Source organism: Camelus dromedarius, chromosome 17 (genome assembly GCF_036321535.1).
Source record: "Camelus dromedarius isolate mCamDro1 chromosome 17, mCamDro1.pat, whole genome shotgun sequence".
NCBI lineage: Eukaryota > Metazoa > Chordata > Mammalia > Artiodactyla > Camelidae > Camelus > Camelus dromedarius.
The window spans coordinates 18,233,027-18,252,851 of record NC_087452.1 but is presented as its reverse complement, the minus strand read 5'-3'; the positions used below and the strand labels follow the sequence as shown (position 1 = coordinate 18,252,851).

The window sequence follows — 19,825 nt, the reverse complement described above, 5'->3', positions numbered from 1 at the left end:
GAATTTTCTGCCCGTTTCTCCGGTGAAAGTCTCGTTGGCAAGTGAGTGACTCCTCTGCCTCTTAATTGCCAGATTCCAGCCAGCTGTGTTGCTGCTCCCCTTCTGGAATCTATCAAACCGCTGGAACTCTTCTCCCGCTAAAGGAGGGCACTGTGACCTTAAAGTCTCGGTGAAAGATGGTTCCAGGTTTTCCATCACAACCGAGCCGGTGTCATTCTGCTCTGTCGGCAAGTTTCTCCCCGCTTCTATTCCTGCTCTGAGATAATCTCAGTTCCGTTCTGCCTCCATCAGAAAGGATGAGTCTCATGAGCGGAAATCTCACCCAACACTTAGGGCTGTCACCAGGGAACCAAATATTTCCTCCCCCGGCCCTGCCTCAGCCTTGTTTCTTAGACTGCTCTTCTGGAACTGCATTTCTGGAGGGAGAGGAGTTTGGTCACTTAAAAAAAAAGGCTGGGTGCCCCTGGTAAGAGTGGCCTGGGTGCTGGATTAGGCAAACACATTGGGAAGTCAGCATTTCCCAGAATTTCTAGTGCTTATCCGATCACACTTGCTTTAGTCAGCAGGGGTGGGGGAATCAGGGTGGAGCCTCTCACTCAGCTTCTTGCTGCCGGGCGGTGGTGGGGCACAGACCCTCAGAAGTCAGATGGGTGTGACTGCGTGATCCTGGTTCTGCCTCGAATGTGCTGGAGACTTCACTTAACCTTCTCTGAGTACTGTCGCAAAATGGGGATCGCTTTGCCTCGTGTATTGTAAGAAATCCCTAAGGAGCAGCTCTTTTTACCCTTTTTTTTTTTAGATTTTATTTTTTATTGAAGTGTAACTGATTTACAATGTTAGTTTCAGGTGTACAGCATCTTACTACCTTTTAAAGTGCAGTGTATTATTTAAGAAGTGTGAGGGTCTGGAGTCAGTCGGACTTGTTTAGACCCCAGCTATCCTCCGTAGCACCTGTGTGGCCTTGGGAAGCTCCTTCACTTCTCTTGAGCCTTGGTTTCCTCATCTGAAAACGGAGATAATATAGCAGCCCCTGCCCAGCCCGCCCACCCTGCCCCCGGCACTGTCCCCACTGCCCAGGGCTGGGAGGGTCCCACGAGATAACATACAGAAAATGCTTCCCACACTTTATACGTGGTAACCATATTTAGCAGTATTGTACTTTTCACTAATAAAAATCACGCACTTGCTACAGACACCTTCAGGGAGGGCCTTCTCAAAGGCCACGGGCAGGTGCAGAGCGAGTGGGAGGGGAGTGGGTTCTACGCTGACCTTGAGCTCCACGGAAGAGAAAGAACAAGTGGCTCCGGCCAGGCGCAAACTCAGTCCGAGTGTTCCAGTGAGTAATCGTATCACCTTGGCTGTCTGCAGCACTTTAAACTTTGAAAATGCCTTCACCTCTATTTCTCCTTTTAAACTTTAAACAAGCTTTGATGTGCCCGAAGTGTCACAGTCCCTGTTTTGTCCTTTGTTAAGTCATAGCCTTTTAACTCTTTAAAGGAAGTGTATTTGATTTATAATATTGTGTTAGTCTCAGGTGTACAGGAGAGGGATTCATTATTTTTGCAGATGATACTCTGTACGCCATATCTGTACTTTACAGAGGAGGCCATAGAGGCTCAAAGAACAGATGGGACTTCTCTGTGGTCACACAACTAGACAGAGCCAGATGGAGAGTTCCTTCTTTCTACTGTCCCCCAACATCTCCTGGCCCTTATATAAATATTCACCCCAAAAAGTAAAATTAAAAGAAAAAAAACCAACCTAAAATAGAAGCCAGCCCCTGCCTGCAGTGCTTCCAGCATATTCAACTAGAACTGTAAAGAGAATGTAGCTCTCCCTACTCAGGGGTGCTCTGAGGAATCTGCAGTGCTCCGTCAGCAGGGTCTTGGCTGCCTCCAGCACTTATCTTGTCAGCCCCTGAAGCCCTCTTATTAGACTGAAGTCAGTGAAGAGAAAAGCACTTTTAAAGAATCGGGGAATTTACAACAGATGGGAATGATTAGGAGTTAGACTTGGGAAGGTCTGCAGAAAGAACAGTCCAGACAGAGGCCCAACAAGTGCAAAGGCCCTGGGGCAGGAATATGCTTCCTTGATCTAAGATTTGCTGCACAACTTTTTTTTTTCATTATTACATTCTTAAGGAGCTTCTCGAGACATTTATTTTTCCCCTTCTACCCCTCCTCCCTCATGAAATTTTAATACCACAGATATATTGTACATCTGTTGGGTAGAGCTGAGCTTTTGAGGGCCACAAACTACTGTAATATCTAAGGTTTTAATTTTTTGTCCCTTAAGAACCAATTCATGCTCCTTGGAGTGAAGTTGGAGTGAAGTTGCCCTACTGAGAATGCATAGTTTAAGCAAAAAAAAAAAAAAAAAAAAGCAGCATCCGTGCCTGGAGCTTGGGCACCAAACGGGAGACGAAAGCAGACAAAGCCATGGAGTTAACGAGGGGCTCGTCAGTGGCTCTCAAAGTGTGGCTCCTGGACCCGCCGTGTCACTATCACCTGGAGCTTGTTAGAAATGTGGAGTGGTGCCCAACCAGCTGTGTTTTATTAAATTAGCAAGCCCTCTTGGTCACTGTATTGCATGCTGAAGTCTGAAACACTGGGCTCTACCATGTGCTGCACTGTGGGCCATAGTAAGGAGTGTGGGTTTTATTCCAAATGCAGGGGAAAGCCCCTGGAGGCTTTTTGGCAAGGGGGAAACAAGATCTGGGGATACCTGTAAAGGATAACTGGTTACTATGAGGAGATGAGACTGGGGGTTGGGTGGCAAAAAATCAAAGAAAGAGAAGACTGCTGCATTGGTCCTCGTTTATAAAATGAAGACACAAATATGACCAAGTTTACCAGCTTGTCGTGAGGACTAAACAAGTGAATACATGTAAAGGACTCAGCACAGTGCCAGGCACACAGTGACTTCACTTACTCAGAATAAATATTAAAACTATTCTGTTTTATTCTTCATTCTCTCTTCCAAATTCCTACTGGTTAATATCCAAATACAGATCCCCCCATTCCTTTACATCTCTCTATTTTTGCCCGTGTGACCAATTCAGCTGCTGGGCTGGTAACATATCCTGGTGGGCTGGTAAATCTGTAACATGTTTACAAGGCTGCTTCAGGTCATGAGGAAAGTCCATGGTGTTCTATTCAGTTTCCTTTCGTTCTCATTTTTCCTATGAAATCTCAAATGTTGGCTCAGAAAATAAAACTTCCTGTAAAGTCTGAGTTTTAGAATCAGTTCCACCATTAACTTTGGATAAGTTTTCACATCTGTGGAACAGGAAGTGCGACACGCAGGGTTAAGCGCGGACTTTGGCATCAGGCAACCCTGGATGCAAGACTTGACCTCGACAATTAGCCAGTGGGATGCTGGGTAAGTCATTTAACCCTTGTAAGTTGGTTTCTTTATCTGAAAAATAAGGATGTAACAGTTCGTAACTCATGGGGTTTGAAGCTGAAACACAAGAATGTGTGGAGAGCCTGCCGTTCAGTATTAGCCGACGGCGATGATGATGGTGACCCTGCCACAGGCACAATGCGGCTTCATGGACCATTATGGAAAATGGAGTTCTGCTTGCCCCAGAAAAGGCGGAAAACATCTGAGCTTGGAAAAGACATGAGTGGGACAGGCTGATGACACAGATAAAACCTCCTCAAGCAGGATGCTTTCTATATACACAGTGGTAAACTGATCTGCAGTAATCTAGCCAGATCAGGAGGACGCCCCTTCACGGTTTCACATCACAGGAATGGGAGGCTCTCAAGAGGGTCTTCTTGACTGAGGGGTCTAGCTTGGGAGCCGACCTAATTCAGTCACAATAAAGCACCCATAGCTTACAGCCCAACCGTCCTGCACTGCCTGCGCCCTGCCCACCCTCTCCTAGTCTCATACTCCTTCCCCTCCCTCCCCGGGCTCCAGCCACACTAGTCCTCCTCTGTACAATCTCCTCCCCGCCTCAAAGCATGAGGGGGTTTGGAACGTGCCTGGCTAAACCCATTCATCCTTAAAAACATAGATTAAAAGGGATTTTCGCATAAAAGTCATTGTGTAGTGGCTACGGGTGAAGACTCTGAAGTCAGATCACCCGGGGTTCAGATCCTGGCGTGGATATTTTGTAAGTGGCACGACATGGGCAAATGACCTCATCTGTCTGTCACTCCGTTTCGTGATCTGCCTAATGGACGTAATGCTGTGCCTCGCTGTGACGTCTGAATAAGCTGATGCACGGAGTGTCTTGAACAGTCTCGGGCTGCATGACCCTTACTCCGAGTGTTAAGTGTTGTGTGTCCTTTTAGCTCTCTATCCTTCCCTGGTGTGGCGCTCTTCACAACTGCCATTAAAAAATGACGGACTTTGTTATGTAGTATCTGCCTCCAGGGACCACATCTGTCTTCATAACCACTGTACCCTGACCTGGCAAAAGCAGCTGCTCAGTGAATATCTGCTGAGGGAAAAAATGGAGTTGCTTATTTGACTTTTAAAAATCAAGAGCACAACACAGTCTTCTTTCTTATAAAATACATGAAGTACCACTAGATGATGAGTAGCTTCTCTGAAAACAAAAGAAAAAAGGAGGATGCAAAGTAAGACCTGTGGCGTGTCGGACCTCAGTGCTAATGTTCTAAGAAAGAGGGTTGCCAGCCCGTGAGGTGAGCGCTTGGGGAGGTGCACGGTTACAGCAAACAAACCCCTAGGGCTGCAACTCAAATATAGCGGTTACTGTGAAATCTCTGCAGATTGTCAGATGAATCCCTGGAAGCCAGGTGACTGTTCTAATGGTGAACAGAGCACTTACTTTCAGGTCCCACTAGAGTGACCTCACTCTCAATTCAACATAAGGCCAAGGACCAAGCAGGAGCCTGCCTCCTCCACGCCCTGGTTGTCGGTAAACGGACACCGCGTCTCAGAGGAGCAGCATAAAGAGCTTCAGAGGAGGAAGAGGCAGGAACTGCTGGTAGGTTCTAAATACCTTCTATGGAGCCCAATTCAGTTGGGGGCCCCATACCTCTAGTGGGAGCCAATAGGTTAGGTGCCAAAGAGTTCCAGAAAAGCTCACTTCTCGGGAGTCACACACGGAGGCCAACTGGTTTCTCACCATTTTTCTGAAAGACACATACATTTATTCCAGTTCTCCAGCTGGGATACAGAACCTCTCACAGGTCTATTAATGCAGGTAGAGGTGTTTGTAAACACGCCCCACCGCCCAACACGCACACACATGCACACACGTGCACACACACACACACAGTGTATAGGCAAAATGTATTTGTGAGAATCTTCCCAGGAGGACTTTCTTTAACTTCCATCAGATTTGTATACAGGGTTCATGTTCTTAAAATGGTTTAGAATTAGGTCCTTAAAAAAGATGAACAATTGACTTCAAGCCCAAAACCAAAGTCTGCAATGGATAGACTGCAATTGATTACTTATTTGTGAACTTGTGCTCGGTGAAATCCAGACAAATGTTTGCAGGGTCAAGTGAGCTCAAGTGTTAAAAAGGGTGGAAGGAGGATGGATATCCTGACAACGGCAAGATGTCGGGTAATGAAGAAATGGTTCATATTTATGCACTCATGAACATGAAAGGCCCTGAAAAAATGATACGTTCATTACTTTGTACACTCAGTCTTTCAGTGGGGTTTACACATTTTCATGGTACCACGGTCTTTATTTGCTGTACTTGGGATAGATGAATAATAATATTATTTAATAATATTAACTGCCACTTATACATTTTCAGTCTCAGAGGCTAAGCTCTAATCCCCTCCACAACCTAATAAGGTAATTTTAATTGTGCCTATCATAAGGCCAGAGGGGTACTCAGTTCATAAGTGGCCAAGCAGAATTTATGCTCTAAGACTCAAAACACTGCACTTTTGCCACTTCCTCTCTCTGCGTGTTTCATTTGGACAGAGCCTCCCAAAAACAGAACCTTCCCCAGCGAACTCCAGAATGCTTTAGGGTGTCTCTGTTGTATTTGACATTGTTCGATTTCTACCTAATTATACCTGTCAGTTTAATCCTTTGACCTCAAAATCGTATTAATTAAATTCCACTACTCACAGCCATTTCAATGCCAACAGCTTTTCCACTCCCCATGAGTGAGTGGCAAATGAAGTCAGTTTTGCAGGAGCTACAGAGAGTCACTGGAGAGTCCTGATTTGCACCCCATGACTGAACGGAGCTTCCTACGCACAGTGGCTACGTCTCATTCACCTTTGCAAGCCCAAGCTTGGCACACTGCTGATGCAGAACACACCCAGGCAATAATTAGGGTTGACTCCTAAGGAATTTGGAATCGAAGGAGCAGTATCAAATTTCAATACAAGAGATGTATCCATTAGCCACAAGCTCTGAATTTCTTCCTGGAGAGCATCCCCAGGTCTGATTCCAGTCTGCAGTTTTGGAATTTCTCCATTTCGGACTCTAACTTAGTCCCACTGCTGCTGCTCAGAGATGCCCCTGGCCCTGCAGGCAGCTGAGTCATTGTAGCCCATGCCTGGAATTCCTTTCTATGTAGAAAGGGAAATATCAGAGGAAAGGAAGAAAGAAGGGAGAGAGAAGGAAAAAGGGAGAAAGGGAGGAATGAAGACAGGGAGGGAGAAGAAGGGGAGCAGAGAGAGAGATACAGCTGCAACCGATCTGGAAAGAATCTGTAGTTCCTGCACATGGTTAGAGCATTTCGAAGCTGAAAAAGGGCCTCAGCACTAGACTAGCTTTTTCACCCACAAATGGTGGGTTTAGAGGCCTGGATGGGAAAAACCAGCTCCCCAAGGCCACAGAGCTTATCAGTAAGCGGCAGACCTAGACCTGGAATCCAGTTCTCTCTCACACACTGCTCGTCAGATAAAGATTTTCTATTGTGGAAGGTCACCTTCTGGACTAATCCCATTCCTGACTGGAAAACGTGACTATAAACACCTCTGATAGAAAGGGTGATACAGATAAACGACAAGGACCTACTGTGTAGCCCAGTGATCTATGTTCAATACCTTGTAATAACCTACAATGGATGAGAATCTGAAAAAGAATACATATATGTATGTATAATTGAATCACTTTGCTGTACACCTGAAACTAACGCAACCTTGTAAATCAACTACACTTCAATAAAAATAAATAAATAAAAAAGAAAAAGAAAAAGAAAGGGTGGTATAAAGTAAAATCTTGGGGAAAAAAAGCCAAGTACAGTGTTTGCTTCAGCAGCACATATACTGAAAAAAAAAAAAAAAAGTACAAACTCTGCTGACTTGTTCATTCTAACTTGCAAAGATGGAAGAAAAAGAAAACCAAAAGAGGAAATAAACCAAGCCAAGAGGACAGAGTGAACATGTACTTTACAGCTTCATCTACAAAGGCTTACGGTGGGGGTGGGGGAGCATCTAAAATAGAGAATGTGCCCAATATCTTCCATTGCTTTGATTGCTATTATTGGAATGATAAACTATCTGCCTAACCTCACCAGATTATACTAATACATGTTAACATATATTTCACCTGTACTCAGCTTTATCTTTCCAGTTTAGAAAAAGTCTTCATTTTAAAATTTTGGGCCAGGGAGAAAGGGGTTGGGAGGTGGAGGGATAAAATGGGAGTTCATGATTTGCAGATACTAACTACTATATACAAGATAGATAAATAACAAGGTCCTACTCTATAGAACAGGGAACACTATATTCAATATCTTGTAATGGCCTATAATGAAAAAGAAAAGGAAAAGGGATATCTATCTATCTATCTATCTATCTATCTATCTATCTATCTATCTATCTGAATCACTATGCTGTACACCAGAAACTAACACAACATTGTAAATCAATTATACTTCAATTAAAAAAAAAACCAAACAAGTAAAAATTCCCCAGAAAAAAATAAATAAAAATGTTTGTAGTTTTCCAACATTAAGCAAGAAAAAGTCTTACTTGGAGCTTCACAATAGCCAGAACAGGGACAAATGAAAGTCTCATACCTGAATTACGATCTTGAAACAGGTCTTTACTAAGAGCTAACTGATATATTCAGGTTCTGACAGTACTTTCAAAGCAAAGAGAAGGTGTTTTAGTACAGTTTTACCTAGTGTTACAATTTGTTATGACTTGTGACAAGACTGCTGGTCCTCTCTTGGGGTCTTTTGTGTACCTGCCCACTGGTGTCTGCCAGCAGCTGGAAGCAGTGTATAAAGAAGTAGACCTCATTTGGGATGCAGCTCCACATTTCTCTTTCCAGACAGAAAATAAGTGCAGGAGAAGAGACTCATGCTGCATGAAATGCAGAGATGGTGGAAATGAGACAAAGCAACCAGCTGGTCCTAGAAACAGCCCTGGGGTGGACAGAGCACAGAACCAGGACCCAAGAGAGAGGACCTCCGGGCTGTGCCCTGCTCCTAACGGGAGATGAGATCTTAGGAAAATTCCTCCACTCCTCTGGCTTTTAATCTCCTCAGTAATAGCACGAAGGGACTGGACAGAGTGACTTGCAAGGTTTCTTCCAGCTCAGATATTCCATGGCATAAATATGTTTAACAATTCTACTCAACCAATGGTATTTGCCCACCACCCATCCCCAACCATCCCCAGAGTCCCTGAGCACTCTCTCCATTGGGGGAGGGGCCTGGGGGAGGTTGTTATTTGTCCATAGGAACCTCCGCTCCAGTCATCACCACTTTCCTGTATACTCCAAATGAAGACCAAATAAACGCTGCCCTGGAACAAAAGAACAGGCTTTGGAGTGGAATTTGGTATGCCTGGGAATGTTTTAGATCCTCTGTTGAGAGAGGTAGTTTCTGATTCTTGAAAGAGCTGCATTACAACATGGTCTTACTTCTAGGGAGGTTCTATGGCCTGAAACTGAAGAATAGAATCATGAAATGTGTGGCTCTGGGTCACCACAGTGCCTCCCTGAGAATCCAGGTCAAGAACTGCACTTTGGATTCGACTATATTCCTTCCTACTCCTTTAGACAAGACTGATTAAAGACAGTTGGCTCATTTCTAAGGCCATGTTATTGTGTCAGGTTATGCCACGGGGGTGCTGTCCCAGTCTCTATTGTGATATATTTATTTCCTTGACGTTTCTCTAGTCTACCCAATCCTACCCACTTCCTCCTCAGACTTCCTTCCATATCCAAGAGCTTTACAGCCTCCTGGATGAGACAATTTCCTTTGTTTTCTTAAGTCTACCCAGATTTCTCTCCCCTCCTCCCTCACAACATCTAGCCATGAAGGGGGAAAAAAAATGGACACACAGAATTGGACTTGATGAGTTTACCATAACCACATTACAAGGGAGGAAGAAAAAAAAAAGCTTCCCTTTAATTAGGATGTAGGACTTCCTTTGACAAATCATAAAAGTGTTATGAATTAACTGATAGCCATCCCCCAAAATGGCATTTCTGAGGTCTCTATCTGGAGCTGTTCAATTCTGATCACACAGAGTCTTCACCATAAACTAGACTGGGGGATGGAATTCAATTTTCCTGTTTCTGTCTCGAGGCAAGACAGGGACGTACATTAAAAGGTCCTTTTAGAAAAGCTACTAATGAGTTCTAGTCCCCCCCAGGATCTTTGCTGCCAAATGCTCACAGAAATAGAGAAGGTTCTGAACCACACTGTGTTGAGGAGATGATTAACAACTGCAAATCTAAAAGCGTTTTCATGTTGCTTATGGACACCGCTCCTGCCCTCTCGCTGTCCTTTCCACATCCATAAAGGAACTCGAGTCTTTAGAATTTAAGAATAAAAATTAAAAGAAAGAAAAGAAAGAGGATGGTAGTTGGGGGGGGCAGTGAGGTGGAATTGTACATTTCAACAATAATTACCAAAGTTCCCAAGTGAAAAACAAGAAATCAGCCTTTTAGGACTTTTAAGGGAGCAGAGATAACATTTAAAACAATGACAGGAAAGCCGTCCGAAAGATGAGCATTAAGGATGATCTTCACCTTAGTATCAAACTGGAGTTGCTCCAGCTCTTTTGGGGAAGGAGTAACTCCTTGAAAAAAGGGAAGATAAACATTTCTTGGAGCTTCCTTTTCAAAAGTTGGGTTCTGAAATACTAGTACTTAAACTAGTCTCCCCCAGTATAATATGAAAATCTGCCCTCGATTCTCTAAGAAATGCCAGGAAGAGATCCAGAAGCACCATTACACTGCCTGTAGTCAGAAGATTATAAAAGAAATTGTTCTTACCTCCGAACCATGATCTCGGCTCATTTAAAGGGACTGGAGAGAACGGGCAGGACAAAGGACACATGTATTAAGCACTTGTGATGGGTGTGTGTGTGTGCGCGCGCGTTTTCGCCAAATACAAGCTGGTGGAAGTAGGGACCTAAAAACCCCGACGCCTTCCGCTGCCATATAATCGCAAGGAAATGACCTTACCGTTTGTTGCCTTGATTAGAAACAAAAGCCTTTCAACATGAGTCAGGAGAGCAGTGAGGGGAAAAAAAAATCCAGCAACCAAAAATCTCTGCAATTTGTTTGTTGGGTTATTTTTTTGGCCATGGAAAGCCTCTCTTCACAGCAAAACACTTGATTGATACTTCTTAACAAACTTCAACAGTTGCAAAGAAGATATGATGAAACAATGTTGGCTATTTATTACAAGTTGTTAAAATATAGCATTTTGATTCCAGGGTCCCCCGGCTGTGTGTTCACCATAGGAAGCCATTAGCCACATGTGCTTATTAAGTATTTGAAAAGTGGCTAGTGGAAGCTGAGACATGCTTCAAGTGTAAAATTCACAAGATGAACAAAAGAATGTAAATGATCTCATTAATAAAATTTTGTATTGATCACACACGCAGAAAAGAATGATGACATGTTTACTTCATTGATTATACATGCTCTGGGCTGGATAATAATTCACAGATGGACGATGCCATCTAAGGATCCAAACTTCAATTTTGGCTCTTCAATTTGGATACACTCTGAACAAGGCAGGGAACTTAATGAATACAAACAGAAATAACATTTAATTCAACTGTGCCATTTTGGGCCAGTAGCTTCTCCAATCAGAAGGAAATTCAGAATTCCATGGGACAACCTTAGTAAGATCAGCCAGCATCAGCAATGCTAGCCACATACAGAAAATCTTGGCAGGATGACTGCGGTCTCAAAAAAGGATGTATTCCAACATTTTCATTTAACAAAATCATTATTATTGAAAATACTCAATGGATAAGGAATAATCAAAATCCATTACACGTCAAGGTGAAGCAGAGGAAAAAAATATATAGAATCTAGGAAAAATAATAAATCCACTTGTTATTTTTAGAATGGTTAAGTAGGAGCCTGTGACATGTTTCTCCCACCTGAGAAAAGAACCTTCTGGAATTTTGTGCAAGTCCATGGTATGAGTTCTAGAGCCAGACAAACCTTGCGTTTTATAGCTGTATGTCCTTGGGAAACTTACTTCACCTCTCTGAGAATTCATTTCCTCAGTGAAATGGAGATAAAAATCTCTATCTCATTAGTACTAGTGTTGGAGGAATTAAATGAAATTGTGTATACAAAGCACAAAGAATTTGCCAGGCAGATAGACACATACAATGTATTTAAATAAAGGTTGAGGTGTCAACCGCCCCCCCCCAAAGCCCCCTATCCCTCAGAAAGGAAGAGAGCTTTGTCTTCAAGTCCTTTCAAAGATTCTAACTACTTTGAACCACAATGTACTGTCAGGGGAAGACACAAAAGCTAGAAAAAGCCTCATTCAATGCCAAGTGTGGATGTTTATAAGGGTTGCATGATGAAATCAACAGAAAAGGTGGCAAAGAATTTAACAGATGGTCCGTAATTATTGTGGGCATGGGACCTCACAATTGGAGGGGTTGAATGTTAGAATAAACAAGTTACTTAAACGTTACTTTAAAAGGCCATACATTAGGTGGTTATGCTGGAACACCACGCAGATACAGCTACAGAATGAAGGGAAAAGGAGGGGGAAAGTCATGCAATAATATTCCCAGGGAAGTATCATACATGGAGACTGAAAAAAGGCTGTAGCTCAAACAACTGAGGCAGAAGCAAAGATGCTGTGCTTGGGTAAGCTAGGAGGGTGATTCAAAGAGGGATTTTGGTTGCAGGGCCAACACAGACACACGTGAAGAGGCTGAAAAATGACTTCATAAAGAGGGAGAGTGCAATACAGCAGCCGCCCAAGCTATTGATCTGTATAGGACAAATGATCTTAAATATTAGAAGCAAATATTGATTATTTCATCTACATTCCTAAATTTTTATATATTCAAGCTGGCCTCAAATATTTGTTTTGAATCTTCTTAGCAGGGAGATGGGGAATGACTTTCTAATTTGGGGGAACCTACTATTTCAGTATGTATAGCAGTAAAAACTCAGTAAATGCAGATTTTTCTCATTGGGTTGGACTGTTTCACTGAGAGACCTTGTGTGACATTTCCAACCACATGGTAAGAACTTTTTACCGCTGAAGGACAAAAAGAATTTTGATGAACAGGTTCAGAATCGAGGCCAAAGAATGGCCTAAGACCAGGAGGCCAGGCCAACTCTGAAGGGCCAGAAGCAGGCTGACCGACCAAATGCAGAGTTGGGACAAAGTCGGGCTACGGAGCACACAGGAAGAGGAAGAGTGGAACTAGGAGAAGGTCAGGGTGAGCACCTGCTGTTTTTGCCTATCCAAAGCCTGTTTCACTTCTTCTAATCACAGATCTCTGCTTTTCTACGAGGACATTATCCAGATGACTAGGGTGAACTTACCCCATGCCGCCATATCATGGGATGAAAGTGTGATTCAGGGATAACCAATAAAAATACTCTAGATTCATATTCCCTAGTTACTGGGATCAGGGGAGAAGTATCTGTTTCTGTTTGTCCTGGAGATATAAAGCTTCTGGGATGAGAGTCTGGGGCTGTCAGAGTACTCCAGGCCGGACAGAGGAGTTGGAGAGAGACAGAGTCCAATGACTGTCTGAATCACTATAATTTCTACTTCTACCTAAACACCGGTTTAAATCCTTTAAAAATTGACTTGCAAATAAAAAGGTCCTATCTAATACATCAGTTCACGGGAGCCAGGATAACTGGAATCAGATACCCATTGTCAGCCGACCAACACTGTCCAACAAGTTGGGTGACCACCCACAAGGAACTGGGGAGCTTGGTGGGGCTGCAGGTGCAAAGACACAGGGAGGCCGAGGCACCAGCGATTCAGCCTTGGGGAAAGGGGTACTTCCTGCAGCACCGGGGCGTCTGATAGGAGTTCTGTGGTCAGGGCATTAGTTAGGAAGCAGTCCTCGAGAGGCCCAAACAGGAATAGCAGCAAATCTCAGTCTACATCCAACTGGAAACCTCTGCTCTTCAAATGGCTCCTGCCAAGCAGTCAGACACGGGCCAGGGCTTAACCCGGGATCCAGGAACATAGACTCGGGGAGCCCCGTTAAGGAGTCCCCTTGAAAATGAAATTATACCCCCAGAATAGGTCCAAATGAAGTATGGGCATATGAGAAATCATGCCTATAAAATGCAAACGGTGACACACTTGGATGATCACTAACTGGTGAGCTTGGACAAGGGTACTGGTGACTTTGTGGGGGTTTTCACCACCCCTACAAGTGGGACAAGGGAAACACATCCATCACTTTAGGGAAAAATATGTGGAAGTGTAGTCCCGATTTTTAAAGAAAGAGAGTCTTAGAAATCCTTATGCGAAGCTTTGCATTTATCATAAAACTATCATTTTTCATCACAGAACCCTCCATACACCAAACGAATGCCAGACACACCATAAAAATCCCACCACGGGCAATCTACTGCAGTTTTTCTAAAACTGACATCTGAGCACTGCTCTGAACCACTCATCATAAACTAAGAGGAAAAACTTTAAGACCGGCTCATCTCCTCCTGAATTTAGTGAGGCCTGCATTAAAGAAAGGACTATTTCTTTCATAACTCCTCATCTTTCTTTAATTCTGCCTCTAGAACTAATTCGGTTCATTTCAAATATTCATGGAGCACCACATATGTGCAGAAGCCCTGCAAGGGATGTCAAAGATGAAAACAGTGTGGTCCTGACCCTTCAGGGATGTACAGCCCAGGCTCGGTGTTTCTCAAGGTGAGCAGAGTGATCATTTTATTTTTCACCTCACAGTCAGCCCTGCAGTTGAGGACTTAGGCATCCCTTTCACACACACACTGGTTCCCATTTTCAATCTTTTATCAATCTGTCTGCCAGCGTTCCTTGGGCTGCTGATGGTTTTTCTTAGATTTGCATTACTTCCAATAACTATTTTGGGGGTGCCTTATAAAAATGGTTGTAAGACCTGCGAAGTCCCACAGGATCCCATGCTCAGAAGGGCACTGTGCTTGGTTTAATGCTCTGCTGTCTTGTAGTTCTTAATACATTTTTAACAAGGAGCCCCACCTTTTCAGTCTGCTCTGGGTCCTACCAATTATGCAGCTGGGTCCTGGGCTACGTGGTGGGGACACAGTGGTGAAAAGGAGAGATGTGCAGAGCGGGGCAAGAGATAAAAAATAAATCAGTTAATAAATAAGGTAATTCCAGGTGAGGATATGACCTATGAAGAAACGAAAGCAGGAGGACGTGATGAAGAGGAATGGAGAGCTTCTGGATGAGGACTGGGGGTTAAGAAGCAGCCGGCCATGTGGATGGAGATGTAGGGGGCTGAGTTCAGGACCATTTCTGCCTTGTTTGGGGCTATAACACGGGGCACATGGAAATCTCTCAACTAATATTTTGAATGAATAGAACTTCTGTTTAAAAAGGAAGAGCATCAAAAATAGAAAACAAATTCATCATTTATTAGAAACTGGGACAGCGTCGCTGACCGATAAGGAACCTTGGAGGTTTATTTAAGGTCTCCTTCAGGATCACATGTTTCAGCAGTTGGAGGTGGTACACCATGTCCAGGAAAAACAACCCTGATGGAAAAGTCCATTACTCACATTCCCCTCCAGGCAGAAAAAGAGGGAAGTTTCTAGTTCTAGGCGGATTCTCTGGCTTTCTTAATTATAAATAGAAAACCAGAGGTGAAGAGAGCTAGGGAGAAAGGCGGGCATTGCGGGGAGCTCCTCTCTATCTGTTTCACAAGATGAGCGGCCGTGACTTCTGATTTGGTTTTACCATAAGGCACGTGCAGTTTCTGAGGCGCAGAACACTGTAAAGTCTAATCTCAGTCCTGTGTTTGGAAAAATGAACAGAAAAAGACCTTCAAAGCCGAGAAGTCGTCAAAAATGCTCCAGCCTTCACTGAAAAGTGCACATATTCTTTGTTCTATTTTCTAATCTTAAACGTCACGTGCAATAAACTAACAGTCAACAAGCCCACATTTTTTGAGTGCTTGCAGTACCAGGTACGACGCTCCACACTTAACACAGATTCTTCTTTCATCCTGACAACAAACCTATGAAGTAGGTACTAGTTCATCTCCATTTTACAAGTGAGAGACGGAGGCTCAGAAGATCTGGTAACAGAAGTGTCCCCATCTGGGTGTAGAAGAACAGTATTTGAACCCAGGGCTTACAGTCTTAACCACTGCCTTCTCATTTGGCTGCTGCAGACAGGGAGAAATACGTTCAGGGGTTAACATTCAGGCATGCTGTTAGATTTCCTTCCTGTATTTCTGCAGAATCTGGTTGGGTTTTGGTTTTGTTTTTTGGGTTTTTTTTTCAAGATTTGTTTTGTTATTCCCCTTTTCTCTTCCTTTGTGTTCCTTTGAAATTGAAACAAAACTTTTCATGGTGAAAAATTTCAAGCCCTTACAAAAAGTGGTAGATTGGTGTAATGAAATCCCTTGTATCCATCCCCCCGCCCCGGTTTCAACAGTTATCAATGCATGTTTCATTAATTAATTCATTAATTAATCTTGTTTCATTAATATTCTCATCAGTATTCTCTGTCCTTCTGTATGTATTACTTTGGAGTAAATCTAAGACTTCAAATAATTTCATCTGTAAATATTTCAATATAAAAGCTAAGAACCCTTTAAAAACACACAACTCCAGTTACCTAAAACAATACTCATTAATATCATCAGGTGTCCACTTAGTGTTCAAATTTCTAGTTGTCTTATTAATGAGTTTTTTTTCAAGTTTGTTTGAATGAAGATCGAAAAATATCTACATTTTGCAATCTATTGATATTTCCCTTAAATCTCTGCTAATCTGTAAGTTCCCCTTCCAGTCATCTCTCTCCCTCTTTTTCTCTCCTCTCATCACAATTTATTTGTTGAAGAAACTGGGCTGGAACTTCTATCATCTGAGTTTTGCTGACTACATCTCTATGGTGTCTTTGAACATGGCCCTCTGTCCACGGTATTTCCTGTGGGTTGCTTGCGTCTGATGGCTTGATCAGATCCCAGTTAGATCTTTTTTGGCAAGACTGTCTCATTAGTCACCCATCTGTGTTTTCTCATTAGGGCTATCTCTTTTTGTGATATGAGTTCAGTAGCTAGATCATGTAATTGATTGAGGGTCGTAACATGATAACTTTCCAATTCTATCACCCCTACGAGCTAGAATATTTTCTGTTTGCTTTTGTTTTTTGAGGGGGAAGGCATTAGGTTTACGTATTTATTTTTAGAGGAGGTACTGGAAATGGAGCCCAGAACTCTGTGTATGCTAAGTATGCACTCTACCACTTGAGCCGTAACCTCCCCTCTAGAATATTTCCTCTCATCTATTAATGGGTTACCCAGTGGTACAATTCATATAGGGAAGGCAGAGCAAATGCTTGATTCTTCACCTTTATTTACCAGTTTTCAAAATAATGAGTTGGTATTTTCAATGGATGCCAATGGTTTTAAAATATTTATAAACACATGCATTTAAGTACATGTGTTTCAATCTATTAAAGTTATTGTCCTTACTGATGTTCACGTTGTCCCATGTTGGCCCATGGGAGCTTCTTCAAGTCAAGTCCTTTTGACATGACTCTCCTAATCTTTGATATCTTTCTTGTTACCTGGGATGAAAAGATGCTCACCTTGTACATTTACTTCCCAAGACTCGTGCAGCATCTGCTAGTGCTTTTTGTTTCATTTTAAAAATAGCAGGGGGGAGGGTATAGCTCAGTGGTAGAGTGCATGCTTAGCATGCACGAGGTCCTGGGTTCAATCCTCAGTATTTCCATTAAAACAAGTAAGTAAATAAATAAACCTAATTACCTCCCCCACAACAACAACAAGAACAACAATAAATAAATAAAATTTAAAAATATTTTTTAAAAATAAAAATAAAAACAAAAAAATTAAAAATAGTTACACGTAGTAAAATATACACATTTTAAGTATTACAATTTGAACACTTTTGACAAATATATACACCTATATTATCCACAACCCTACAATGATATTGAATATTTCCAGAATATTCTGCCAATTGCCTCTGCCAATCTTTCTCCATCCCCCATAAGCAACCACTGTCCAGATTTCTATTACCATAGATTAGTTTTTCCTGCTCTAGAACTTCATATGAATTGAATTATAGAGTATTTATTCTTTGATGTCTGGCTTCCTTCACTGAGCAAAATGTTTTTGAAATTCATTCACGGTGTTGGATGTACTTGCAGTTAATTCATTTTTTATTGATGAATAGGTATTCCACTATATGAATATACTAGTTTATTTATCTATTCTCCTGTTCATGGAAACCTGAGCTATTTCCAGTTTGGGGGTATTACAAAGAAATATGCTATGATCTTTCATGTATAAGGTTCGTTTGTGTGTGTGCATTTGTGTGTTTGTGTGTGTATGTATCTATGTACACATGTTTTCATTTTTCTTGAATAAATACATAGAAGTGGAGCTAATAGTTCGTAGGGTGGATGCATGTTTAATTTTTTTAAAGAAACTCCCAGTTTACCAAAAGGCTATACCATTTTACACTTCCATCAGTAATGTATGCCAGGTCTTTGCCAACACTTGGTATTATAGAGCTTTTTAATTTAGCCACTCTAGTGACTGTGTAGTGGGAGAAACACCTGTGCTGAAGTGACTTTTTTTTTTTTGAAATCAGGTATTTTTGGATGACAATTGCAAATTAATAATAGCAAACACTTACATAGTACTCAATATACACCAGATGCTGTTCCCATACTTTATAAAGATATACCCAGTAATACCTCTGAGGTAGGGACTATTATTATCTTTATTTTACAGATGATGAGAAAACGGAAACACAGAGAGGTTAAGTAACTTACATGAAGCCACACAGCTAGGAAGTAGCAGATACAGGATATGAACTTAGACATTTGGCTCCAGGCTTCAGGCTTCTGACTCAGATGCTCTTCTGCCTCTTGTAGTTGTTACTTAGAATCCCTTTCTTTCCTCTAATGTTTCACTGAGATGCTGGCAAATACTTCTGGTCAAGACTACTAACATACTAATAGAGAAATTCTACTTTAACATAAAGCACTTTTTAAAAGAGTTTCCTTCTACTTCTATCCATCTCATTCTGAACTTAAACATTTTCCTTTTACCAGCACATTTCCAGTTCTTATTCCATTCTTTCTTCAAAAGTTTTATTTTGAGCACCTTTTTGGTTGGACAACTCTTTTATAATTCATGATCCTCAAGTTCTGAGCAGATCTTCTATGAGAATGCTTTTTGCAGTAAGTAACAAACAAATAAAAGCAAAAATAACTTTAGTAATATGAATCCATTATCTGAGTATCTTTAAAGGAAGGATAGTTTCAAAGTTGGTGAGGTCTGCAGACCGCACTGCCATCAAAGCCCCAGGTTCCTTCTATTTTTTCCACTCAGCATGTTCTCTTGAAGCTAACATTCCCTCATGGCTGCAACACAGTTGCCACTCTTACAGGCATCACATCCTTACTCCAAAAGAAGGGCCATTTCCTTCTTAAGTGTCTTTTTTTTTCTTTTTTTTTTTTTAGAGTAAAGAGAGCTTTTCAAGAAATGTATCAGCAAATTGCACCCCATTGGCCAGTCCTGTGTCATATGTTTACCCAAAACCAATCACTGACAAGACGGATAGGGCCATCGTGATTAGTGTTGATCACAGCTTCACAACTAATGTGTGGATGTAACAGGCAATGGGTACCCTGAGCTATTGGTCCTCTCAGCCCTCAAGGCGGCCTGAGATCCTGCAAATGGTCACCTCATGTTCTGAGCAGCCTCATAAACATTTACCCTGGGTACCATCTTGTATGTACTCTATGACATGAAAAAAAATTGGGAAGCACTGACTTACGGACCAACCAGGATACTCCCATTTAACACAGGAGGTAATATTGATCCTAGAACCAAACAAGGCCTCCCAGGATGGAAGAAGCAAAAAAAAACCAAAAAAACAAACAAACAAAAAAACCAACAAGGGTTCCTGGAAGGAGGCTTAGAAAGTGAACAGGAAACAAGAGAACCCATAAGGGAGCAAACACAGCCAATACCATATTACACAACTGTCTTGTCTGTGTTCCACCCTCGCTGCTGCCTTGATGGTCCTGACTTCAAAACGTTCCCTCCTCTAGCTCAAAACTCAGAGTGCAGGAGCACACAGGTATCAAGGCCAGGTTGAGGCCTCGGGCCTAGCCCCTCGGTGAATGGGGGCAGACGGGGAGATCGGGACCTCTTGGTGGCCATGGTAGGAAGGCTGCACAGGCACCTGCCTTTTAACCATCTGCTTGCTGGGCACCTCTGGAAGGGAGTCGGGGTGCTAACAGAATGCCGACGGGGAGTGCTGGACAGTTAAAACACGACAAAAGCCCTCTTTGTTTGTTTTTTAATTGAAGGGTAGTCCATTTAAAATGTTAGTTTCAGGTGTACAGCAAAGTGATTCAGTTATACGTATACATGCACATATGTTTTTTTTTTCA

General features: G+C 42.3%; 1 protein-coding gene across 3 annotated transcripts in view; it reads right to left on the bottom strand.

Moving 5' to 3' along the window:
- FRMD4B (FERM domain containing 4B) overlaps nucleotides 1–19,825 on the bottom strand; it is a 284,910-nt gene that overhangs the window by 130,620 nt on the left and 134,465 nt on the right. Inside the window, exon 1 of one of the 3 annotated variants that reach the window (XM_064496319.1) lies at nucleotides 10,192–10,510. The exons of the other annotated variants lie outside the window; for them this stretch is intronic. Within the exon in view, the coding sequence (XP_064352389.1) occupies nucleotides 10,192–10,215 (24 nt within the window). The 5' untranslated portion in view covers nucleotides 10,216–10,510. Of the gene's footprint in view, nucleotides 1–10,191; nucleotides 10,511–19,825 lie in introns of those variants that run through there. 3 annotated transcript variants of the gene reach the window in all.